The 27,160-nt window shown below is 43.4% G+C and overlaps 1 protein-coding gene across 5 annotated transcripts in view; it reads right to left on the reverse strand.

Annotated features, from left to right (window-relative positions):
* Positions 1-27,160, reverse strand: part of Arhgap18 (Rho GTPase activating protein 18) — a 124,154-nt gene that overhangs the window by 6,236 nt on the left and 90,758 nt on the right. For all 5 annotated transcript variants that reach the window (XM_023714254.1, XM_023714257.1, XM_023714258.1 and 2 more), the window contains exons 8-13: positions 24,984-25,061; positions 22,634-22,793; positions 21,066-21,148; positions 15,603-15,809; positions 13,821-13,961; positions 2,223-2,347 (exon numbers count right to left, since the gene is read on the reverse strand). In XM_023714254.1, the coding sequence (XP_023570022.1) occupies positions 2,223-2,347; positions 13,821-13,961; positions 15,603-15,809; positions 21,066-21,148; positions 22,634-22,793; positions 24,984-25,061 (794 nt within the window). The remainder of the gene's footprint in view (positions 1-2,222; positions 2,348-13,820; positions 13,962-15,602; positions 15,810-21,065; positions 21,149-22,633; positions 22,794-24,983; positions 25,062-27,160) is intronic.

A 27,160-nucleotide genomic window follows, 5' to 3' on the forward strand; every position in this document is an offset into this window, starting at 1 on the left:
TTCAGAAATTTTAAATTTTTAAATAGTTATTGCTTACTTCTTTCTACTTTGAGAATTCTAATTATATGAATATAAGTTTCTTGGTTTTGACACAGTGAACTATTATGACTGATCTGTAAATTCTTCATTTTTATTTTGGACAGTTTTTGTTATATTCAGTTATGTTTGTAAATAATTCATTTTCAATTTGCAATCTATTAAAAAATCAAAACAAAAAAAGAAAAGTTCTCTCTAAATATTTAGTGAACCCTTCACTTGCTAGGTGACACTTCACTTCCAGGACACATTTTAGATGTGAACTTCATGGTCATTTTCCAAGTTAACTTTCACAGCACTGTAAGGAAGTGATAGTCCACTTTTACAAATGAGGAATTGGACATCCAGTATGAAAGCCACCTACAGTGAGGCAGCCGTGGCGGGCATATCTGTCTCTAACATCCTAAGCAGAAAGCAATGGCCTATGAATTGAGGGAAAACAGAAGCTAGCCAGACTTCTCTAAGGTGGAAGAGAGAAGAAACAGAAGAAGGGAAACAGCCCCAGGGAGTAGCAAATATTCAATAAAGCAGCATGAGCAGAAAGCCCAAATATGAAGAGGACAATTATCACAAAGCATAACAATATATCAACTAATATGTCATGCTAGATCCTAAATCTTCAAATCAGAGTTGAATACACTGTTACAACTTCAGAGTCAGAGCTTATTAGCAAACTGGGAGGCAAGGGATAAAATGATCACGTGGTCCTGAAAGGAAAACCTGTGTAAATCAGAACTATGCCCCTCTTGAAAGAGCTACCCCTATTCATGTCTAAAATGGGCCGCAGGACCACATTCTGGAAGGGGAGCGGACACCATTCCTACAGAGAGGAAGTGCGAAGGATGGAACCCACTAGGTAAGGGCAGGAGTAGAGGGAAGGACAAGTTCACTGACGCTAAGACAGCTTTGAGAAGCAAAGAAATCCCAGCTGCTCCCAGGGTCCAATCCTGACACCGGGCACAGTCCCAGAACCTAATTCTACAAAATTCTGTCCACTCCCAGAACCTGCGTATGCCGTGTGATTCAAGGCCACAGAGGCCACATTCCAGCTCCGAGACTCACAAGAAGAATGTGACTGGTCTTGTGTTACCATCTAACACCCTAAGCAGAAAGAAATGGCCTATGAATTTGGCCCAGAGCAAGAGCTCTGTGCTCACCTGTCTTGTCCTTGTGACATCAGGTAACTGTATAAGGACAATGGCCAAGAGGCCTGCTTCCCATTCCACTGCGGGAGAGAGCCAGCCCTTCTTTCAATTTATAAACCCCGAGGGCAGACACTTGAAAGCTTATACTGCCCACACCACCTTCCAGAACATCCTTCATGGAGCAGAAAATTATTCAATACCTGGGGTACTTATATTCAAATTGAAAATGTTTTTGGCAAAGAACTTGACTGAAGCTTCTCCAGGTTAGAAGGAAGAGATTAAGTTCAAAGACTGACAAATATTCATACAGTGAAATACCTATATTCCAGACTTCCTTCCTCTGTAAAAATTCTTGTATAAATGGAAAGAGGCATTAAAACATGCCTTCAGCCAAAAATAAGAATTTACAGGGCCAGACTGAAGACCCTGTATACTTCTTAGGAACTGTAACATTCAAGGAGAGATGTACCAGAAAGCACACACGGAAGGACAGTGAGGGGGACAATGCAGAGCATTCGGGCCCCAAGCAGACGTGAAAGACGGGGCCCCCTGAGGAGGTCGGCTCATTCTCCCCTGGAATGTCAACATTAAGGACACGTAGTTCTTTATGTATTTTTGGTTTGTCAGATGTAACAGATATACTTTTTTTTGTAATTTTTTTTATTCATTACATTTCATAGAAAAAAATTGGGTCTTTGTTTTAACCCCACTACATCCTTTTTCATAATTTTCCTAACAGCCTACAGAGTCCATCCCTGCGATTCACACAGTCTAGGAAGATGACCGAGAGGTGTCATTCACCCAGCCCTTTGCTACCCAAGGAAGAAACACCAGTCTGCCCAAAACAGACTCTACTTCATCTCAGACGACTGCAGATGAACTGAACTCATCACCACAGCCCGTTGGGTCTCCTCCTTTCTCCTGGAGAGATCAATTTTTAGAGACTTCGTATCATCCGGAGTTTAAAAAACTAAAAAGGAGGAGAGGGAAGAGCAGCGAGCAGGCGAGTTACCCCACAGAATAATTGCAGCAGGCGGCTACCTTTCTTGGCTGAGGAATCTGGCGAGCACGTCACTGGCTTTTAGTTCTTCAGTTAGCTGTATTGCCATGGAAACTTTCGAGAGATGGGGCGCCTGCACGCGGATCACTCCCTGGGGAACGTCAGCCTGCAAAGCAATAACGACACTGGAGGAACGCTCCGCAGCGGGGACATGGGGCTCCGCACAGTGCATCACACGGTGCGTGTGCTTAACTACTCCACATCTGACTTCCCTGCATAAAAACCTTAACTACTGTATAATGCAATTTGCTAAATTACATCAAACCTCAAATATCCTCTTAATGGTGAGAGGGGAACTTTGTAATGCCTATGCAGTAATGCTTAATTATTTTTAAAGATGTAAAGAATGACAGCAATAACCATTACTGCCATATTAAGTGCTGATTTCTGAGTATTATCTCCTATAGGGTACTTCTTCATGTAGCAATTTATGAAACTAAGTCAGAAAAAAAGTCACTATGCGTGCATTTGCAAGATCTTCCTACACACTCACCCCTCCCCCAATTTTTGTCCCCAAGTGTTTAAAAAGAAATGAAAGACTTTAGTGGTATCCGTTCTTCACTTGGTCCATGGGTCTTACTTCTAACTTTACCCTACAGATCCTAAGTCCTTTGTTCATAGATGAGAAGGAACATTTTATGGATTTAGCAGTGTCACCAAAAAGAGTTTAACATTTGTAGTACCAAAATATCAGCTATGGCATTGGAAATAGTAGGCTTAATTACGTCCTAAATGGTTCTACTGAATGCTAATTTAGCATTTAAACTATACATCTTCAGCAGACTTTAGAATAGCATGCACAAATTATGTTTAAAGATAATTCTCCAAGTGGTACAAATATCCCATTTAATTCAACCAAAATTTACTAAGCAATTATCAAGTGGTAAGGAGTGTGCTAGATCTACTTACCTAGTAGACAGAACACAAGCTCTTTCTTTACTGCACACTCTTAATTTTGTGCCAACATCACATGTTTAATGCACATGGTCTTTTTTTTTTAAAGGGATTATAGATTTCTTTGCAGACTTGACTTTTATTTTTTTTTCAAAGTTTTATTGATAAACAGCAATGAGACAGTTTCAAATCAAATCGGAAGTACAGTTTCAACAAATAATACACTGCATATATTCTTCTTAGTGGTTAATTGCTGTACAAGATGTGGACTTGTGATCCTATTTACAAACACCATTAGAACAAATCATTCTATTCATTAAGAGAATGCAACTATATACCTATCCCAAGCACATGGTCTTATACTGTTTTTATTTAACATGAAGCACACACACCCCGCAGATGCCGTTAGTTTCTTCTCAAAGTTCAGCAGAAATAATATGCCCTAGCAGGTGAGCCACGTAAAAAGCAAGGCACCCCCAAAGGCTTAGAAGAGCTTCTCAGGAGCCTGAGGGATGGCACACGGGACTAGCAAAGGGAGCAGCACTGGAGCAGATGCCCACTCTGAAGCCGTCCTGACTTCCAAGGCCCAGGGCATTTGAGTCCAGCTGGAGCCTCTGCTTAATGTTTTGCCTTGTGCGTTCAATATCCTGTAATCCAGCTGGATTACTTTAGTCTCTGACCTTGACCTTGGCCTGACTGGGATGCAAGCTCTATTCACCCTTGTGTCCATTCTGATGGGTTACACTCACAGCCCATGCACTGGAAAATGAGCTGCTTTCTTGGGTGGACAAAGCATCACCCGTGGAAGCCCAGCTGCAAGACTCCTTTCAGAGCTGATACGCAGTCCCCGGTGTCCTGATACTCTGGGACCATGTGAACTCCACTCATGAGTTTCCTACCCTGGCCATTCTGACTGCTGACCCAACCTCAGCCATTGTCTTCACTGGAAGAAGAAAACAATAAACTGCTGTTGACAATTCTAATGTCAGAGTCAAGCGAGCAGCAGTACTCGATGCGCCACCGCCTACACTGCCCCATCCCTCTCCTCTGCTCAGGAAAGGCAACATATGCCCTAAGTTTATTATTATTACAGCACATAGGGTCTGGAGTGCAAGCTAGAGTCTGCAGGAAGCCATGTACTTCTGCTGATTTTAAGTCAAGAAGTCCTGGTTATGATAGTGCCAAATAGTCATCATACGGGTAAGATTTTCTCTAATGAAAGTACAAATTTTCCCAATAATTACCTCTTACCCAACCCCAGGACATCAAAAAGGAAGCCAACTCTATGCTGGAATTTAAGATGACTAGAATGTAAGCTTTTCTGAACAGTAGGTCCATAATAAATGAGTTACAAAAGCAAAAAGACTCAGAAAAGTGATACGCGACTGGAAGGTCACAGATACGGCCACCTCGGTGTGCTCCTTGTCTTGCCTTCCACTTCTTTTGGTATAATCCGTTGGGAGTTTCTTTTTAAAAAGCTATCCAAATTCACTGTGTACACATGGTGTGTATCTTCCACTTCCTCTCTAGATATCTACAGGTTTAACTCCGTTTCCATGAGACCTTCAATTCCATGGTCCGCCGATGAGGCGGCCTCGAGTGGTGCTCCAACGCCCTACTCCTGTGTTCTAGTTCAGTGCTCCTATCTGAGCCATCTGTAGCCACACCTCAATGGCAACTGCTCAAAGGAAGCACTCAACCAGATTTTCCCCCAAAAGTAATAGGTGAATAAGTGTAAAATTTTCTCTAGAATGAAAGAAAATATACCAACATGCATTTCCTATTGACAAAAAAAGGTCTTTCACATAATATCTCAAGAAACAAAGCATCATGGTATTCTCACCAATACAGAGAAATGAGCAGCAGAAACAGAATGAAAGAATTAAAGATGCTGCAAGAGATAATTCAGTCATGTTCTCCTGCAGGAAGGCACCTGAGAGCCTATAGCCCTTGCCCCCAGCTGAGTCCTACAAAGAACTGAAGGCCTCTAGTGACACAAGCGCAGCCTCCCATAAGTGATCTTAGGGCTCATGACCGCCCTAAAACACAGCACTGAGGTGAACACAGTCAGGACTTCTGAGCATGTGCCAGCTCTGACACAAACCTGGACAATGGGCTGCTTGTGGCTGAGTGGCAGAGGATGGTCTCGTGCACACATGGGTGAATCCCCAACAGCACCACAAAAAAAAAGAATAAAAGAAAGAAAGAAAAGAAAAGAAAAAATCAACTCTTTTTGATAGGAATTTAAAAAGAAGAGTAGAGGCACCAGCTTTGGTAGGCAGTGGGTATGGGTGATGTCAGGAAACTGGCATAACGGGGCACGGGCCCGAGCTTTGGACAGCAGAGGTGGTACAGGAACATTCCACCGTAGCTTCCTTGTGTGGGGGCTAACCTGTTTCCCACATCCCTTTCTCACAATAAGGAGAGAATGAGGCTAAGCCAGATTAAACCGGGGGTTAATACTCCCCAAATGACTAGAAATGCAAACTCATTTCACACTGAGCATGCACCCATGCTACTGAAAAATTGTTCACTAGGCTGACAAAGTGCATGGCATCTGCCTCTATGGACTGCTCACATTCCATCGTAAGCAGAGAGCTTGTATTCAAAGAGGGGATGGTATGTGTGCCTACAATGTAAAAACAAGGCCCAGTCTGTTTAATGTTTAATCCCACTTGGTCTCTGCCAACTATATGGAGACTGACAAGCCAAGGCAATAAGGCTGCCCAGTGCCTTTCTCCCTTAGAGAAGATGCTTAGCTAGGAGACGGAATGGCAAAGATGGAGTTTCAAAGTTGTTTCAGGAGTTATTTCTCTGCTGCATACACTGACAAGAAGGCCCACATGATAGTCACATAAAAATGATAAACAATCAATGATGCCAAAGCTCATTTAAATGGTGTATGACAACTACCATTGAGCTCCAACATCAGGCCGCATCAAATGCGGACACTATTAGTATCCTAATTATACTGAGCTGCCAAGCTTTGCAAAGACACAATATGCCTGGTCATTAAGCCAAGCAGTCCATTCTTTTATTTTTTATTTTTATTTTTTATGTATTTGGTACGAAGTCTACAGGGTCTCACTACGTAGATCAGACTCGTAGTGATTCTCCTGTTTTCAGCCTCCCAAGCGCTGGGATTACAGGCATGCGCCACCACGCCCAGTCTCAACGTGCCCCAGGAAGGGAGCCAGCACAGCACACTGGGGATTGAGCCCCGGCCGCTATGCTCTGCCTAAGTAGGCCCTTTAGTCTGCTGAGCTATCTGGCCGGCCCCCAAGCAGTCCATTCTTAAGCCATGATAAATACCAGCATCTGTACAAACCATTGTCGTTGGGACCTTCTGATTTCATGTTTTCTGGCTTAACAGCTATGACACTGTCCCTCACCTTGTGGGGGCAGAGGGTGGGTATGCTTGGAAACTTTACAGCAGGACTAGACAACTATTTAACACCCCATTAAAGATTAGTCGCCGAAGATTTTAAACTTTAAAAATGTCAATTTCTTTTAAAATTGTTACAATTCTCACATTTTGTATATTGAACTAAGATATATTTCTTAATATCAAATTTTATTTATCCTATTTGCATACACAATTACTTCTGTTGATTTTAGTATTTTTATATTAGGTGCTCATGTTTTTGCCCTATAGGAGCTTAATGTCAGACCTTTGGAAGAGACATTAATTTCTTCTTTTTCATTAAAGCCTTATTTAAATGTAAAGCTGACATTTTTAATGCCTCAGAAAACTTTTAATCTTTAAAAGGGCAAATTGGAAATATAGCTTTTTCAAAAAGGTGGCCACTCATAATGCTTTAGAAAATTGAAGGGGGTTGTTTTAGTGAGATACCTTAAAGTAACACGGCACAGTAACTCCAGTGTGCAGAGGCAGTTAGGGCTGCCAGGGAGAGCGACACAGAAAGGGGACAGCTTCATGTCTACGTTCTGATGATAATCAACACCACGAGGCCTTCAACTTTCATCCAACCCACGGGGTCGGAGCACTTACAAGGCAGGTGGGCAGGCCTGAAATAACTGCCACAGTTAATACTCGTTCAATTTCCAATGAAAGAAGGTGTTTTTCTCTTTAAGCATGGTATTTGTGCTCACTATTCAAAATCAGGAGGTGTCACAAGAAGAAACAAAGATTTAGAGCTTGATGCTGTAATTTGATTTTTCACACGGGTTCCCAAGTAAAACCAGAGACCATTCACGGGGGTAGGGCTCATTCCTGAAATAGTATCTGTGACAAAGTTCAGGAGAAAGAGCTGATAAATGAAACCAGAGCTGGAATTATGAGTGGTGTCGTGGTTAGTGGCCTGCAAACCTAGACCAGGAACACCACCACCTAGCCCCACTGTGGCCAGGTAGTGGCAGATTTCTTGCCCACAACCTTAAAACGTTAGATCATTCTGGAACTTTAAGTCTCATAAATTGCTAAAGTCCCTGAGGCCTCCCACTGCAGCTTAAGCATAGCACACTAGGTCACCTGGAGTTAACACTAAAATTAACTGAATGACGAGAACTTCTGTTTTAGGGCCTGGTGCGGTAAGAAATGAGCGGTGTGGTACTGTTCGGCCTCTTGGGCAGCACCCCTGTACCCATGCATACTAAAGAATGCACAGCTTCCCTGTCAGAAATCAACTTGGACAGCAAAAGAAAGGCTGTACAACCAAAGTCCAGGATGGATTTCAAAGCCTGAAACATCCTACTTTCATGAATACTCGAACAGCCCTGACATCTTCATGCGCTGGAGATACAATCTGAGGTAACTGGGGGACACAATGAGATGTCTGTGATTTCCTTAACTATACCAAAGGGGGAAAAAAGATGTAGGGAACAGGATGATACTACATCAGAAAAATGTACTCACGGGTGACAGTGGGCTTCACAGACTATTTGTACTTCTGTGTCTGTTAGAAAACTCATCGCGTAATTAAACATGTACGTGCAACTGCAGGAGCTGGGGAGAAAACAGCTACTTGTACAGCCTTCCTTGGGAGGGGAGCCTGACTTAGTGAGTGCAGGCAATGGCCTAGAAATGGTAGGTTTAGTTTCTAAGTGATATTCGAGATGTTTCTATGGCGAAATTCTAGTTAACCATCATTACCGTCATCCTACCTCACCATTTTATAGAAATAAAAATTAAAGCCCAGAGAAAGAAAGTGACTGGGGCACACATTAGCGACAGCGCTTGATCTGCACCTCCAACCGGATGGCCTAAGGAGTGTGATGTGCCTGCGGGTCTGTGTAACGCAAGCAAGTTAAAGGCTATCAAAAAAAACCGCTATTTTTAATGGTCTACGATTTTATTTTTCTCAATCTATTTCCTCCTGCTATAAGTAAAAAGACCTATTAGCATTTAAGAATATCTATATTTGCACCAAACAATTAATATGATACAGTCATTAAAAACATTTGTCTTATTAGGTAAATTGAGTGTGTCTTACAACCTGGCTGAAGCTATTAATTTACTTAGTGAAGCATACATTAATAATATGAGTACCCAATTACATGCAGTTCATTTTAATAGCATACAAAGTGGTTTTAAAAATATTACCTTGACAAATTCTCCTGTCTATAACCCTTGTCTCTCACCCTCCATCGCTGACAATCTGGCTTCCTCCCTCAATGGTTACTCCTGGAGCTTCAGACACAGTCGTCCCTGGCTGCCGAGTGCAAGCCCTGCAGACCTTTGTGCAGGGTAAGCCTCCAGTTCTGTGCCGCGGAGCACTAACTCCGTCACTGTGGCTTGCTTGGCTCCCTCTGCCTGGTCTTCCCAGACAACAATATCCCTTAGCCAGCCCTCACTTCTCACCGTGTCTGAGTCTGCTGCACTTCTCTCCTGCTCACTGGCCCCGTACGGTGGCCTGCCCATGATCTTGGCCCTTTAGCTTTTCTAGTCTCCCTGTCCACCTTCTGCAACCCGAAACACTGTAGCTCAACTCCAGACTCCAGGCCAACCCCCAAGGCACATCCCACCCTGGCTGCACCCCAGTCTTCATTCATGGCCCTGTGGTCGATTCCCACACAGGGACGTTGACCCAAGGTCATTGCTTTTGCTTGATCCTTTATCTTGGTGATAAAATCAGCTCAGCAAGCTTCAGTAAGTCACCCACCCCCTTCTTCCACGCTCCTCATAGCCAACTGCTGTCCCTGCTGTGTGAGTCACACTTACTCATGATCTAATGGTTCCATCACCACCTGGGCTTCAGGCCAGCCCAGGACTCCTTGCAAAGCTATGTACAAAACAAATTTTATAGCAGGAGGAAATCCCTTCATTCTATGACCATCTAGAGGCTTGTGGTATTAGTATACATACTGCTAAAGGGGTGTGTGTGTGTGTGTGTGTGTGTGTGTGTGTTCTTGCTTAGGTTTTGAATTGTAATATAGAGGACGATCAATGGTACAGAATCCATGGATTTACAGTCACACAGATTTGTTTTTGAATTCCAGGATCTACCATTTCCTCTGTAGATGCCCTTAAGATCATTGTTGCCCAATTTGCCCCTATTAAAAAAAAAAAAAAAATGAGAAGTAGGCATGGTGTTACATGCCTGTAAACTGGCACTTGGGAGGCTCAGGTAGGAGGATCACTGAGAGTTCGAGGCCAGCCAGACTACAAAGACCACAGAGACAGAGACAGAGACAGAGACAGAGACAGAGACAGAGACAGAGACAGAGACAGAGAGACAGACAGACAGACAGACAGACAGACCGACCAACTGACCACTGTAACTAGTCTCCCATAAATCCTAAGGGAAATAAATGTTCATAAAATGTTTAGGATACCATGCTGACCTCTAGTAAGCATTTAAAAACAAGTAGTTATCATTCTCCACAAATATAACAGGGTGCTAATCACTGCTCTGCAACTTTTTTCACACAATAATAATATGCTATCTTTAGATGAAATGAACTTGTGCGTTCCCATGTCTAGAGAGAGAACATGACGTACTCAGCTGACCCCTGCCTTTTGGCTCATGTCTCACCTGAGCCAGTGTAAACAGAAAAGTATAAAAACAAGGCATAAAAAGTAAAGTCATATTAATATGCTGAGCTGTAAAAGGCTCAAGTCAACAACTTCGGACATTGCCAGTCCTATGGATAACCCACTACTATTATGGACTACTGGACTATATTGGATTATTTTGCTGAATTCACACACCTACTATACTTAAATGGCAATGGAATACCCTTCTCTGACAAAACAAAAAAAGGGGATACAAATGAAGGACCATTCTGTATCTGTATATGCAAAATAGTTAGGATAGATATACAGCTACTTTCTATTAATTCAATGAGAAGAAAGATCTGTACTAATAGTGTTTGGACAGGATATCATGTCTGTATCTTGTACTATGAATAACCCCTATGAGGACAACAATATACAATGTACTAATTAATTTATTTTTTTGGTGGAACCCAGGATTGAACTCAGGCCCTTGCGCTTGCCAGGGTAGCGCTTATTCCACTGAGCCATCTCCCCAGCCCACAATGTATTAATTATTGAAACTGTCCTACTAATCGGTTTTGAAACTGTCTCATTGCTATTTGTTTCTCAATAAAATTAATAAAAAAGAAAGAAACTGGCAGTGAAAGTCCAATGAAGAGCACAGTCTTCAGGCCTGTGCCCCAGTCTACACGAGGTCTCTGAAGCGGGTCCACGCCATCTACCCTCCCCCACGCCCATGGGGACTACCGGGCAAGTCTTTTCAGTCTTCCTCCACCTGCCAGCATCTTGAATGCTCTAAAGCGCAGACACACTCAGGGCGCCGGACCCTCCGGTGACTTCGGGAAGCCTGGCTCCCCTGAAGCCTGGTTTCCCTGACCCCGCCTCTCTGGACCTCACCAGCCATCCGTGCAGCCGACTTTCCCTCCAAACACCCCCACTTTGGTGTCTGATGGGCACCTCACACTAAACAGCCCCCAAACTGCAATCGTGACCTTTCCTACCCAACTCCAATCTGCCAATTTCTATTTGACTTCTTCTCTTACAACTCATGTCATTTCCAGCAAGAAGTCTCAATGGTTAACTTAAAAAAAAATAAAAATAAAAATCCCAAACCCAATTACTTATCGCTCTGCTGGATGGCAAGCACTTTCCAGGCAGCTTCCCTATTTCTGCCTCTGCTCCCCTGCAGTTGACTTGTGACGTGGCAGCTCACAGGCTCATTTTAAAATAATATAGGTTTAGGGGCCGGGGAGGTGGCTAAGTAGAATAAGCGCTTCCCTGGCAAGCGCAAGGGCCTGAGTTCAATCCCCGGTTCTGCAAAATAAATAAATAAATAAATAAATAAATAAATAATAATAATAATACAGGTTTTCAGCCTTTCCTCGACGCCTGGCAGTGACTCCATGACCCCAGAGAGAATCCAGACTCCCGAGGTTGGTGTCCACAGCCCTGCAGGCTTTGTCCTTTGGCTCGGCTGACTTGGTTCACCTTTGACGCCCGCTGCTGGTTTCGATCCAGCCCATTCACTCCTTATGAAGCCTCTAAAAGCCCATGCCATTTCCTGCCTCAAGGCTTTTACAAGACACTTTCCTCAGCCAGGAGGAGCTTCCTGCTACAAGTGCAGCTGGGCTTTCTGACCTCCTGCATGCCTGCCCCCAGGAGAAGGGCCCAGACTGTCCAACTCAACACCACGAGCACGTGCACTCCGATCTGTTTTTATTACTTTTAGAGCATGCCCACGTGCTAGCACACTATAAAATGTGATCTTTATATTTAAAGAACTTAAACTCTACAGGAGTAGGGCCCCTTTTCTGTTTCGTTCAATGAATATTTGACCAGATGCAACTCAGATCTGAGCCATTGTGACGCTGCACTTACATTAAGCAGGCACTCTGCTGCGGGGGGACACGGGACGCCCCACAGCCGCTGTCACATGCGATGGGAAGCCAAGCTTTTGAATGCAATCTCTTAGCTTTAAAATTCTGGCAAGTGATGGAGACATACAAAAGATAATTCTATCACACTTAGGGACCACATATCAATGGTATTTGGATTTATCATGCACACTTGTTGCTGGTGACATTTCTGTGTGAATATTTTTCTCTTTAATAAAATGATGTCAATTGAACAATAAATTTGGAAAACTGACAAAAACGATTCAGGGCAAATGAGAGGTCAGACGGGCTCCCCACGGGCTGTGACGCACCCTGGGTTGGACCTCCGCTTCCAAGGTAACAGCCACGAGTCTACGATGTCTCAGCTTGAATCCCTGGACCAGGGCCCCCGGCGCACCTTCCTGTTCTGTGGCCCACTGCTGTCTGGGCTGAGCTTTCCCTCGCATACTGCCTGAGCGCTGAGCTACATCCTAAAGGGTGTGCACCCACTTCTGGCTTCACCCACTGCATCCCCACTCCAGGGCTGGGGCTTGACATGGGGCTTTAGCAGCATCTCCTTCAGTGAAGAACCTAATTGCACAGCAAGGAAACCAAAGTATGTGCAAAACCCTGAGACTGAAATTCAAGGCCTGATCATACAGCTTTTAAACAGGGTAGAGCGAATTCTCAGCCCAACTCATGTCCAAGTAGCTCAAAATGCAATCTAAAGAAGCCCAATACTGCTGTTCCATAAGTGAATTACTTAAATATTCCATCTATAGAATGTAACTTTTTAATTTTTGCTAAGATTTTTTTTTAAAGCACAACCATTATTTATTGCAAGGAGATGCGGGGCCTCAGGCTAGCATGGATAAGCCTCAGAAAGAGATAGGGCTATGAACTCACAGGTTTACATGACTAGACAGGGCTACAGAACAAAAGAAAGCCTTACATTTGCAGTGATGTTACATATGACAGAGTTTTCTAAAATCAAAGAAAAAATTCTAGTCCTTTCTAAAACAATATAAACATTATTCATAATTTCCTTTCATAATTCATACTTTTTAAAAACAAGATATTTGTCATGCCAAAAAAATCATCATGTTTTAAAAGAGAGCTATAAGTTCATTTAGATGGAAAACATTTTTTTCTAGAATTACTGGCTGCCTCAGAAGGCCAAAGCAGAAAAATCAAAGGCCAGCAATTGCATTTCCACGGTATTCCACTAGATGGTAGCATGCAACTGGACAACCCGCACCGTGCGCGAGGGGTGTATTCGCTTGGCTGGAACAATAGAAGCCCTTTCATCTGCAATCTTCCGCTAGGGCTTTGCTAACTCAATTCGCAAATACCCTTTCATGTATATTTCCCTTTAGTAAACCCAGTTCTTAATATATCCTTATGGCAGCTCATAAGTACTTATCATTGGACAGTGCATTTTGAAGCATCTTAATTTTCTTCTCTGCAACGTTAACTCCCCAAATTCTTCTGATCACACTGAAAATCTGCAAATACTCACTGAACCCCAATGTACCTATGTCCAGCACAAACATGAGCCTGCTTACCTTGCTGGGTTATTTCTCCTCATAGTACAGATAAAAAGGCCCATTGCACTCTCTCTACGAGATACAGTCAGCGGGGCCGTAGAGTGTGAGTTCTGCCTTGTTCTGTTATATTCCTTTGTTCCCCGTGAACAAACCACGGGCGGAGGCGCCCACCCCTGCCCACCCGTCGACACCGAGCACTCCTAGTGCTGAAGTGTAGGTGCAGACCCAGTGCCTAGCCTGAGTACGCGGAAGGAATGCTCATGGAAACAGTATGGAAATCAACCTGCATCTTGCAGATTTCCTTACGTCATTTGTATTCTTCTCTTGCTTTTCGTATTTTTCTCGATCATAAGCCATTTTCTTCAGCAGTTTCTTCATGGGCTTTTTATCCTTCTTATGACTTTCAGCGTTTTGCTTCCTCACTTGGTTGACAATAAACTTGGGAATCTACAGAGAAAAGAAATGAAGTTTGGGAAGGAAAGGACAAGGCATTGTTTCGAACCATCAGAAGGAATTTTGAAATTTGGAGCAGAAAAAGGCTCTCCTTGATAAAATGGTGCCATCTCACAAACAGGATTCAGGAAGTCTCATGACATACGTGACGGAGCGTGTACTCAGAGCAGCGTGCCACCATCCTGGAAGCCTTTGCAAGCAGCCTTGTAGGACTTGAGGACCTCAAGACCTCTTCTGTGCTGCACATGTCAAGAGTGGAGGCTCCACACAGAGGCTGCAGAGGCCACCACGTGGGCAGGCTGTCCCTTTGGTGGCCCCCTCTGTGCAGCCCTAGAGCTACCTATTGTCCCTTTCAGATATAATCAGCCAGGCTCTAGTGTCAGAGGAGAAAGAAAACTACCACCAATGGCCAAGAGCCGACAACCAACTAAGTGTGATCATGTAGGAAAGTCTAGTCTCAGAAACCATACTGAAACAACCAAATACCTTGCTATCAAGAATGTAAATTAAATCATGTATGCGTGTTAAAAATAAGACATTAATTTTAAAAGCATTTGAATTCACCTACACATCAGATGCCTTTTCTGACATATAAAATAAAAATTTCAAGGAAAAATTTATAGCTTTAGTATTTAGATATACCATCACTCTGTCTTAAATTAACACCTTGGGGTTCTTCAAATAAGAGACTGAATATTCAATATTGTAATTTTCTTAGAATTTTATTAGTTCATTTGTGTAAATGCCTCTCTCACACAAATTATAAATTTTGCTGGAAAACGAGACCTTAATCAACGAAGCCTCTCATCTACCATTATGTTCTGATTATCTGTCAAAACTCAAGCTCAAAATAAGCTTAAAAATGGAAGGCATTCTCCAGACTTTCTCAGCAATGAGGGCTCAAAATGTATATAAGCTAGTAAAAGGCCACTGAAGAAAAGTGGTGAAAGATCTGAGGCCACGACAGCATCAACTTTTAAAAAGACAACAGGTATCCCGCATAGTAGTACACACCCGTAATACCAGCACTGGGGAGGCTGAGGCAGGAGGACCATTATCCGCTCTAGGTTAGCCTGGGCTGCATAGTGAGTTCAAGCCAGCCTGAACTATACAGCAAGATCCCATCTCAAAAAATGAAAAATGATAATAAAAAAAGACAACAGACATGAATACCAGGAAATAAAAGGAAAATGCTCAAAAGGAAAAGCAAACGCCAAACAAAGGAAAATGTTGATTTGTGATTTTTAAAATAGAAATTCAAAAGGCTCTCCTTACCTATACAAAATTCTTTAATATTTGCTACACTCGCAAATTATATGTGTACTTTCACAAGGCTACAATACGTTTTTAAACCATTAAGAGAAAAAAGCGTAGGGCTGGCGAGACAGCTCAGGGCTGGGGAGATAGCTCAGTAGAATAAGCACTTGCCTGGCAAGCACAAGGTCATGAGTTCAATCCCCAGTACCGGAGGAAAAAAAAAAAGAAAGAAAAAAGTGTATTACACTTTTAATATCAACTTTATAAAATTATGCTCACAACTGCTATGATTATGCTAGAAAATGGTGTGGTCTTGAATCAAATTTAGGGATATATATATATATATATATATACACACACACACACACACATACTTACTGTCCATAGAAGTTTCTGATACTTAATCAATAAGTGCATGATATTTGCTGTCCCAGCTGCCATTACAAATTCTCGCTGCTCTCCAGACTTCAAACCCAAGGTGTGACACATGAAGAGGTTTGGGGCCATGACCATCGCGACATTCATGACTGTCATCTTATTTTGCTCTTTCTTATCTATGACCCTTTGAAGAAATTCAAGCAGGGCCTGAAAAAGAAATGACTCTGAGATTCGTGTCAGATACAGAGACGTGAGATTCAAGTTCAATGGCTTACAGGATGTTGGTGTCATCTAAAAACTAACAGGCACGAGCACGGTGGTTAGCCATGTGCGTCCATCCAAGTGTCTCCATACCAGCCTGAGATACAGGCGCTGAGCCACAAGGGAGTGAGGCGCCCTCCAGATGGAGGCATCGAGAGGCGTGGAGGGGGCGCTGGCATCTCAGCCTGCGGACAGCACAACACACTCAGAGGTAGTTACTGGTTTCTGGAACTTCTATGGTTTTTCTACAGGTTAAAAATAAAAATGATGTCCTTAAAGGGGCTCATTTGACCTCAGTTTCCTTGTTTTAGGAGCTCAGCAGCTGGCTGGCAGGGGACCTAAAAGAAGGAAGACAGTCATGGGGAGGGAGAGAAAAGAGAGATCAAAGAGAAGAGTAATGAATGAATGCATGAATGAGTGCGTGCATGCATGCATGCATGGATGGATAGATGGACGGACAGATGGATGGATGGATGGACGGACGGACAAACGAACGAACGGACGGATGGACGGATGGACGAATGGACGAATGGACAAATGGACGAATGGATGGATGGACGGATGGATGGATGGACAAATGAACAGACCGACGGACGGACGGACGGACGGACGGACGGACGGACGGATGACCGAGCGAGGAACAGAGTGCTTCTCACCAGAACATGCTAATCATGCTCAGCTTGGCGCTACCCACGTCCACCTCTAGGGCAGACTCCCCTGGTCCTCCGAGCCTGTCCTCATCACACTGGAGGTCTACACTGACAGGCCCCAGTTCTTCTTTTGCCTTCCTATTTTTGTCTAGAACTCTAGCGTAGGTACTTAATGTTCCCTCGGGGTGAGGCTGTGCTTTAAACACCTCTTAGAGGTCATCTCACTTAGCCCTTACAGAAGGCAGACGCTGCCATTATCTCTGTTTTACAGATGAAGAAAGAATTCTAGGGGGCATTAGTTCACTCACTGAAGCCACAGGACGTGCACATGGTGGAGAAGGGATGTAACTGCAGATATACGTGGCTTTTGTTTCTGAGCTTTTTTTTTTTTTTTTAATTTATGTATTTGGTACAGGGTCTCGCTACACAGCTGGGACTCATAGTGATGCTCTTGTCCCAGCCTCCCCAGTGCTGGGATTACAGCCGTGCACCACCATGCCCAGCTTCAGGGCCGGCGCTGTATGGGACCAGCATGGCATGTGGTACTGGGGATCAAACGCGGGTCTTGCTCTTGCCAGGCGGGTACAGCTATCTCCCCAGCCCTGTTTCCAAGTGCTTAATTGCTAAAAGAATGCTTCATAGTTAGCCTAACATCACTACTCAAAAGTATAAGTATACTATATAAAAATGTGAAAGAGGGGAAAAAAATCTGTCCTCCACATGAATTCAGAGTTAAAAAAAGAATTTCCTCTGAATGCTCACAGGTTGATCTTTAATCAAGTTTACCTGCTCACTAGATGTTGAAAATATAAAACCGACACTGAACTTTACTATCTAACAAGATTTTCGTACCTACTTTCTGATGAAGTGCTCAGAAAGTGAAATTATAATCCATGCATCATGCTACATACAGACACAAGTTTGCCAATGAAGACAAAAGACTAACTGAAGTTTGAAAATTATTTAATTTTAAAAATTAATTTTGTTCCAAAAAGACCAGAATAGTTGTCCAGGGACCAGTGCACCGCTTTCTTTATGAGCATAAATTTCAGAAATGAAGTAATTATTTTAATTGTGGTGTGCGTAAACAATAACAGTGTTCAAAATATTACCATCAGAATACTAGAAAAAGAGGGAGGGAAAGCAGGGGTGGGAGGAAGAAGGAAAGCAAGAGATAAAGGAGGGCAGAGATATGAAATTAGGAAGAGATTAGTCTTGATCTTGTTGAAAACCCTGCATACAGGATAAATCCTGAGGGTACTTGACTGACCTTGTCAGATACAAAGTTACATTTCTTGTTATACAGGTCTTGCTTTACCTTGGTCTAACCATCCAGCAGAAACGTATAAAAACAAGGTACATAAAGTAAAGCCATATTAATATGCTGAGCTGTGAAAGGCTCAAGTCAACAACTTCTGCGGACAACCCACTACTATTGTGGGCTGCTGGACTGTGCTGGGTTGCTTTGCTGAATTCACGCACCTATAGTATTTAGATGCCAATGGAATGCCCACCTCTGATAGGACTAAACAAAAAAAGGAGATAAAAAGGAAGGACCATTTTGTATTTGTATATGCAGAATAGTTAGGGCAGATATACAGCTCCTTTCGCTTAATTCAATGAGAAGAAAGATTTGTACTGATAGTGTTTGGACAGGATATCCTGTCTGCATCTTGTACTGTGGATAACCACTAAGATAACAATGTACAATGTATTAATTATTGAAATTGTCCTATTAATCAGTTTTGACACTGTTTGCTATTTGTTTCTCAATAAAATTTAAAAAAAAGAAAAAAAGAAAACCTTACAGTATGTGCTTTTTACCTGAATTATAAGATTTATCCTTTAATAAATATTTACGGCCAGGTGTGGGAATGTACAGCTGTGATCCCAGCACTCAGGAGGCTGAGGCAAGCGGATCGCATCAAGTTCAAGGCCAATCTGGGCTACACAATGAGTTCAAGATTACTTTATGTTGAGTCTGGTGTTATGGCAGCCAGCACCTAAGCTGGAGTCCACAGGGTCACTTGTGAGCTGTGTGTGGCTTTAGGGTGAGCTTTTTACATCTCTGCACTTTTTTAAATTTGTAGAATGAATATAGTTGTCTCCTGCTTTCAACAGACCACAAAATAATGCACGTAACAAAATTAAAATCATAAGATGACAAATATCAATAACTGTATCGAAGGGGCCAGGGAGATGGCTCAGTGGAATAAGCGCTTCCCTGGCAAGCACAAGGGTCTGAGTTCAATCCCCAGTTCCGCCAAAAAAATAAAATAAAATAAAAACTGTATTGATCAGGATCCTTCTTGGGGTCTTAGAATCAGTCTTTGCTGTTCCCCAAGTCAACAGTGACTATGACCACTGCTCCGTATGTCCAGTGATCCACGGCAGACGGGATGATATCAGCTCAGCAGTGTGCTTGCTTAGCATTCAGGACTTGAGGTAGCCCTCAACCAGTGGCCTCCTATGCCTTAGGTCTGTCACGGAACTATCCTACATCAGCAGGACTGATCTCTCCCAAGGATCCTGACCAAGTAGAGAAGGTACTGGGATAGTGGAGACTGCTTTAGGCTTCCTGAAATTACACTGATACAAAGGTCTTCTTCTTGTTTATAAAACTAAATGTAAGCTGGGCAGCAGTGCACACCAGCAACCCCAGCACTTGTGAGGCTGAGGCAGGAGGATCCCCACCCAGGCCAGCCAGGGCTCCATTCAAAGCCAGCATGAGCTACATCGTAAGACCCTGTCTCCAAAACAAAGCTAAATTTCCAGCTTATAAGTTATAATCATGGCATACTGTTACCATCCCTTAATATTAGAATTCTTGTTTGAAGCCTTCCAGGCTGGGTAATTAAGTCATTAATGCTTCGTAAATAGGTAAAGTCACTTCTTTTCATCTCCCAGTTTTTGATCCCAAAATTAATTAATTATAAGGTTGCAAAGAATGAAAGGCTGTCAAAAATTTTGAAAATTGTATTCTTATACAGAATTGTTCAAAACTTGTCCTTGAGAATCTGAAGGCGATGTCTGAAGAAGAGTTCAAGGTCAGCCTCGCCCAGTCACTGGCAGCTGGAATACCCATCTCTGACTGGACTAAACCTTGGGAGAAGTGTTTCCCCCACGACTTCTGGAATCCACTTGAACACCGGGATATTTTGAGTAACCTATATGTCTTTCACCTCCTACAGGGCTGTCACCCCAACAGGGTCCCTTATATGAGGCCAGAAGCAAAATATTCCTTCCTCTCTGTGGGGAGAGGCAACTGGGGCGTGTGCATGGCTGGCTTCCCAGCAGGGTCCATCACAGCCACCATTTCCCCCCCCCCCCCCCCCCCCACACACACACAGAGCTGCTCATAATATCAGAATATACGGTCTCTACAGCTGGCCTCTGCCTCAGAAGAGACAAAACCCAACGCTGCCCCGTGAGGGCACATGAGACGACCAGTGAGCTGGAGGGGCTCCTTGGAAGGTCTCCCGGCCTGCCTCCAGCAACCCACATGAATCACAGCTGGGCACCTTATTCATTCCATGAGCACTGGAGAGGGATGGCTCATGCAGCTATAGGTCACAGCTTTTTAGTGAGTTGCAGGAAAACATCCAAGATTTACCAACATGACAAGAAATATCAGGACATGAGGTTTCATTTTATAATAGAAATGTAGTAAGTAAAGAAGGGTCCCAACTGTTAAAAAATATGTCAGGGGGTGCCAAAGCATAAGCAAATATTCATTTATATATTGCTTTCCTTTTTAATAATTAAACCTTTTATAACAACTCTATTAGCTGGGGCCATAGGAACAATCACACTGACTATAATAGCTTCTGATAATAAAGGGTCTTAAATCCCCTATGACTCTTAGAGCAAATCATTTCAAAATGATATAAATCAGAAACTTAAACACTGAAAGAAATAAGAATTTTTTTGAGTTGGTCTACTTTTAGGCTAACAAACACTATCATTAAGCTATCATAGAGCCTAACTTCACACTCTACCACTAGGAAGTACGAAAAATTGTATCACCTTTGTTTTTACTATTATTTTTTTTGTGGCCAGCTCAGCCCGCCCTGGGGGCAGGGCTGGAGTGGCATGTGGTGCCAGGGATTGAACCACGGTCCCTGCATGCTTGCCTAAGCTTGCCTAAGCAGGTGCCTTGGACCACTCAGTTATCTCTCCGGCCCTTGAACCATCTTTAGACAGGGAGTTTCATGAGCATTAGGATTTTTATTTTAAACGTTTATTTCCCCTTAATGTATGCTCATTAAATAAAATATAGAAAATCTGGAAAAAGTAACTATGTTTCTATTAACCAAGGAACTAGAACAACCTGCTTTGGTAGAACAAATGTTATAGTGAAAATTCAAACAGAAAAACATAACATAACCAACAAAATAGTTAAAGATCATCTTACCATCTGTGCTTAAAATAGGTCTTTTCATTTCAGACTTGTTTACACTCGCAGTGTAAACATAATGTTGTTCTGCCATAAACGCCGAACAACTGCCTGCTCGGCTCTAAGGGGCACTGAATACAAACCGGGGCAGCTGACCTTCAGCGTGTCTCTGTTGGCTTCGGGCAGGAGGATGACCAGCAGGTTCAAGGCCTGCAGCTGCTGCTTCTTGGTTGGAAGATCTGCAGACAGAGTAGACAATTCACGTGAACTCCTGTCTGTATGGAACATCTCCCCGTACTTTCTGTTTCGCAGTTTCCAAGAAGAAGTTACTTGGCATAGACACTGCAGTAAAATGTAAGACACAAAGCCCGAGCCCGAGCCCGAGCAGCGCGCCTCGTCGGCGAGTGTTTGCAGGAGATCAGTGGAGCAGCTGCTCGGCGCTTCCTGTCTCTCGGATGCTCACTTCCAACTGTGACAGGATGACAGGTGGCCGTATGTTTGCAGACGCACACAGAGCTTCGGAAATCATCTTAACTTCTGCGTGGTCATGACTCCCCGGTGGGAAGACACACGAGACTGGACCTTCCACGAGAGAGGAGCAGGGTGCCACCTACACAGTGCAGTTTCTTTCTTTTAGTGGCAAGCAAATAGATTTTGGAAGAGGCCATTACTTCCAAGAGTGATAAGTGAAGCTGGTGTGGAATATGTAGGTGCTCACCACCACCCCGGATGGATCAGAAAGCCCAGTAGTGACCACAGAGTCTGCCCTGTGTATTATCAGCAGCACACTACTGGCCTCAAACAAAATAATAAAACTATCAATACTGTTGAGTCAGGGATTTTTGTATTCTAAATTAATCTGTTAAGAAAAAACAGTTAACAGCACATTTCACGCCTTCCTCAGAAATCTTGAAGGAATGATACAAGATGCCCCACAGAGTCATCTCTGAAGGGATTTAAGAATAGCCTGTCACAGCTCTGACCAACAATGTCATTATGAAGAGCATCCCTTTTTCACTCTCAAGAATGTTTCAGGGTGGAAGCTGAAGACATGGTTATTTGAACAAAATGGGAACTTGCTTTCTTTTTTTAATGGCCTCTAGAAAGTGATTTATGTGGCCAGGACATAAACCTTCTAAGATCTCTATGTCCCCTTGAAACACAATGACGACAACTGTGCATACCAATCTGGAGCCTGCCCAGGGCCACAAAATGCTAGCGAACAAGCAGTGCATGGCCCTCCACTGAAGGCACAGCCAAACGCTCTGTCCTAAGCCTCCTGGCAATCCCAGAATTGCATTTTTCAGGAAACGGTCCCAGACTCTCCCCCGACTCCTCGTGCCCTTCGTGATAACGGCTAATCCCCAGCTAGCGTTGCTTTTAATGCTTGGTGAGCAAAGTGGATCCAAGATCTTCTGTGACTCATTCCTTTATGAGGGAGACGTGATGTTTCCAGGTTCTAACTCAAAAATATCCTACATTGCTTATGTGCCTTGCCATGAACCTATACACAAAGAGAACCTTCTGCTCTCTGGCTACGCAGATGTGTGCATTTATAAAAGAAAGGGAGACAGTGCGTGTCACCAGAGTACCCGCTGACACTGCCAGTTTACGTGTCTGTCCAAATCCATCTGGTTGTGCGCCTCGGGCTGCCAAGTGTCACTCAGACAATTAATGCGTGTGGCACTGGCACAAGGGCTGCAGCAAAGAGCGATGGCACTTACTCTGGACGGCCTGGAAGGCTTTGAGATACTCCACGCTAAGCAGCGGCTGAGGCAGCTCGCGGATGAAGAGCTTCAGCAGGCTGGCCGCGTCGTGCTGCTTGACGGTTTCCCAATTAAAAGTCCCTTCATAAAACTTTGCTTCTAATTCTTGGCAAAGATTCTGAAAGGCAAAAGGACAAAAAAAAAAAAAAAATGCTATCAGTATACGCACTTGTCCCCCTGCTGAGAGTGACACATTTCTCACTTTACAGAAATTCTACACTGACAAAATCTTATCCAAGAATCCAGTCATTCCTCAGTTACAAAAAAAAAAAAATAATAATAATAATAACACCCTGATTGTACTTCATCAAGGAGAAATCTTACCTAAGACACACAAAACCAGTTTTTATCTATTCAATGAACTTAAAGGAGTAAACATGCAATGAAAAGATGGGTAAAAGGTTGTTCCATTTGAGGGCTGTGCGTACATTCTAGAATCCTTCAGTCTATTAAAAAAAAAAACTGCTTTTAATTATTAAGAAGTGCATTGAATAACAAAATGGGTCACCAGTCTCAAGCCTAAACCAGATTATGTCTGATTAGGCACCTCTGAGAAATGGAACATCAAATGCCACAGCAAATGAGGAGCAAATACACACCAGTGTCTCCGTCTAAAATGCGCAGCTGGCTGCAGTCACCTCAAGAACAGTTTGAGTTCATGTAGCACTGGAAATACCTAGTTCACTTCCCTCGAAGCCTCCATAAAAGTGCTGCCGGCCGGAGGTACGAATGACTCCGTTTAGTTTCATCATTTCTTTCTGCGTGCTTTTTACTGTGGCATAAATCTCATCACACTGAAAATCCTTCCATGCTATTTCTGTTGTTTGAAAAAACCCCAACCCAGAAGTTCTGGGCAGGGGACTGCTTGATTCCGCATGCTAGGCAAACACTCTCGTGCGGAGCTGCATCCCCAGCCCTTCTTTTCCTTCTAAGGTGAATGTACCACATTTGTCTTTCCTAACCCAAATCTCATTCTCCAGCTTAATTATTTTTGTAACGGGTGAAAAATATGGCCTCAAACCTGGAAATGGGTAGTGGCAAGGAGAAAAAGAGTGAGAAGAAAGTAGAGAGAAAAGGGACGGAAGAGCAGCAGAGAGAGGAGCCAGTGGGGGAGGTGGGAGAGAAGCCCAAAGGAAGGTAGTGGAATCAGGAAGGATGGAGACAACCAGAAAGCGGCTTGTCCTTCAGAGGACTTGTGAGGGAGTGACCACCCACTACACAGCCTGGCGTGCAAATGGGCTGGAAGCGAGATGAACCGGCCCAGGGCAACCACTTCGTGGGCCTCCAGAAAATTTATTTAGTTATCCTCCTGAGGCAGAATAAAATCCACTTTACATTCTCCGTTCTGTACCATCGTGAACATGGTTTGGGCTTCTGTGGATTGACCACCACACCAACCACTGAAGGCCCACGTGGTCTGAGCAGCCAGCTGAGCAACACTCTTCATGTGGCTCTAGTTCAGAAAGTCACATGACCTGTCACCAGAGGGTAGGGAGAAAGGGGGGAAGGAGAAGGGGCGGGGGGAGGGAAGGAAGGGGAAGGGTAGGGGCAAAGAGAGACAGAGACAGAGACAGAGACAGAGACAGAGACAGACAGACAGACAGACAGACAGGCTGCACCTCTCAACCAGCCTCAAAAGTGCCTGCAGTGCCCAGGGGTGGCTGATCAGCTCCCTGTGGGTGTTAGAAGATGCAAGACAACAGCAAATTATGAAACTGACAGACAGCCAAGCAGTGTTGGAAAGCTCTACACAGAGGCCCAAAACCTAGGGACAGGAGCCGAAATGTGCGGAATCAGGTAAGCGGAATCCTCTTAAAAGGAGATCTCTGTGCGGTAAGGGCCAAGCAGACTGCAATGGGTGTCTTGAAGTAAGGACATTTATCAAAATAAGCACGTCAGTCCTGGCCTGCCAGCTCAGCAAGGGCAATTGTGGAAGGAGCCCATGCCAGGCTGCCAGGCCACTTGCCGGCTTGAGTCACAGCGTCCTGTCTGTCTTACACACTTAACCCCTCAATTGCTACTGCCCACCCTGACTGAACCTGCGTCTACGGCCACACTGAGTCCTCCTGTCCCCTTTATCACAGCCTTCTCAGAGGTCATGCAGCGATCCTGAAAAACAGAGACTGACAGAAAAAGAGGATGGGAGAAAAACTAAAGACACACTGAGTGTCACAAAGGTTTCTTCTTTTCTTTTATCCTCTTTGCTACTACAGGAACTAGGGGTCGAGCTAAGATGTTTTACTTTGAAATGCAAACGTGTAAGGAGACTCTGAAAGTGTATGTCAGCAGAGCCAGGGGGTCACAGTACCTTAATTCTAATGGCAGCCCCAGGTATCCGCAAGAGGCCTTCTGTTTCCAAGCCTCCCTCTTCAATCCGAGAAACTAGCTGCGGTGAGAGAAACGTTCTCATGTTGGTATTTGTAGCAGGTACAAGTTAACATCTGTTTCACATTTGAATAAATGAAAGCTGACCACATTGACATCTGAACTGGATTTTACAAGGTTCTGAATTTTTTCTTCAAAACAATAAGTCCAAAAGCTTTAGTTATGATTTAAGGCAAAGTTGGATCTTGTTCTACCTCACAGTAAGACAGTTGCAATCTTCCAGACAGAAAAAGGAGAGGTCCTTTGCTTAAAAGTATCCAAAATCTTCCACTTCCCTGCTTTTCCAGGAAGGTACCTTATACAGCCCAATAAATCTCAAGAAGTTCTTCCACTTGTACATTTACATCTCACTCCTGGGATGTTGTCCCAGGAAAGAATTATTTATGACACGAGGAAAAAAAACTGTTTAATATTCTTTTTTACAGTGAGGGTGGTACTGGGGGGCTGAACTCTGAAACAGAACCCCCAAACTTCTATTCTGAATAGGGTCTCACTCAATCCCCCCCTCTGGGCTTAAACTTCTCCTCCTGTTTCAGCCTCTGACAGCACTGGGATTACAGGTACAAACCACTACACCCAGCTTAATGTTCATTTTCTAGCCTTCAGCAATAAACTTTAAGAAAAATACTCTTGAACAGGGCATTTGTTTAAAAAAAAAAAAAGGAGGGGCCAGGGAGATAGCTCAGTAGAATAAGTGTTTGCCTGGCAAGTGCAGAGTCCCAAGTTCAATCCCCAGTACTGCACCAAAAAAAAAAAAACAAAAACAAAAAAACAAAAATAAAAAAAAAGTAGGGCAATTGTTAAATCATAACTAATGCCTCCTGGCAGGAATCTCTTGAAAATAAAGTTCTCTTTAAATATGTAAGGTAAAAACAATAAGGCAAGGAGGAAATTGTGGTGGCAAACTGTAGGAAACACTCCAGGAGACAAGAGTGCAGTCCACTCCTTAAGAAAGCGGTTGTGCACTTGGAAGATTGGAGCCTACAGTCTCTGGATTGTATCTGAGGAGAGGGGCCATTCCGCTATTTTGAAGGAAACCAGTTTCCTCATCTTAAGTTTAAACCAAGGCGTCTTTTGCCTTGGTTTTGCACACTGGGTCTTTTGCCACCAATTGCACCCCGTACCCAACCACCTTCTAGGCTCCCACACTGGCCGATACGCCCCTCCTCTGTATCTCCTGTAACAGTTTCTGTAACCTTAAGGCACAAAGCCACCCACAGAGCAAAGAAATGTGAAAACTTTTCTTGTCTTCTCTCTCAGGAACTTCTCTTACTGATCAGCAAAAGCTTTGCAAAGCACAGAGCCCTTCCTGGTCTTCCTTGCACATAAACACGCAAGGAGCAGAGCAGGGCACCCTAAAGAGCCTTCGCCTCTTGCACTCGTGGGCCGACCTCAGGTACAGGGCCGCATGGAGAACCTGAAGCCCTGGCTTTATCTTCAGTGACCCTACCTCTTAAATCCTTGCATTAGGTCGTGGCTGAAGATGCGCTCGTAATGAAGGGCTTAGGTAAAAACCAAACAGTCTCAAAATTCTCCTAAGGCCAGGCCTACGATCCCAGCATTCTGGAAGGCTGAGACAGGAGCCTGGGCAGCTAGATGAGAGCCCGGGTCAAAATAAACTTAAAAAGCACCAGGCATACAGCTCAGTGAGTGTGAAGGCTTAAAACCCAGCAATGAGAAAAAGAATCTTGAAAACTTATTACGAGCTGAAACTTCTTGGACCACTAAGTCAGTCAATTAGTTTTTAAAGATTTCGAGGCAAGGGAATATAGCTCAGGAGCATAAGCACCTGCCTGGCAAGCACAAGGTCCCGAGTTCAATTCCCAGTACTAAAAGATAAAAACAAAAACTAAATAAATAAGTAAGTATTAATCACACTTCTCCAATTACACTGGATAAAATCCCACAGCAAAAATAGCATAAATTTTACTTAAATGGGTATTATTTGATAAAGCAGTATTAAAATTAATTTAGAAATACTACTTTATCTCATAAAATGTTTTATCTTATCTTATAAAATGTTTAAATGCTTTTAATAGTCTAGTAAAAACAATAAAATTAGATGGCCCCTGCTGAGGTGAAATTTTTAGTAGCACATGG

Source organism: Octodon degus, unplaced genomic scaffold, assembly GCF_000260255.1.
Source record: "Octodon degus isolate 3935 unplaced genomic scaffold, OctDeg1.0 scaffold00034, whole genome shotgun sequence".
Taxonomy (NCBI): domain Eukaryota; kingdom Metazoa; phylum Chordata; class Mammalia; order Rodentia; family Octodontidae; genus Octodon; species Octodon degus.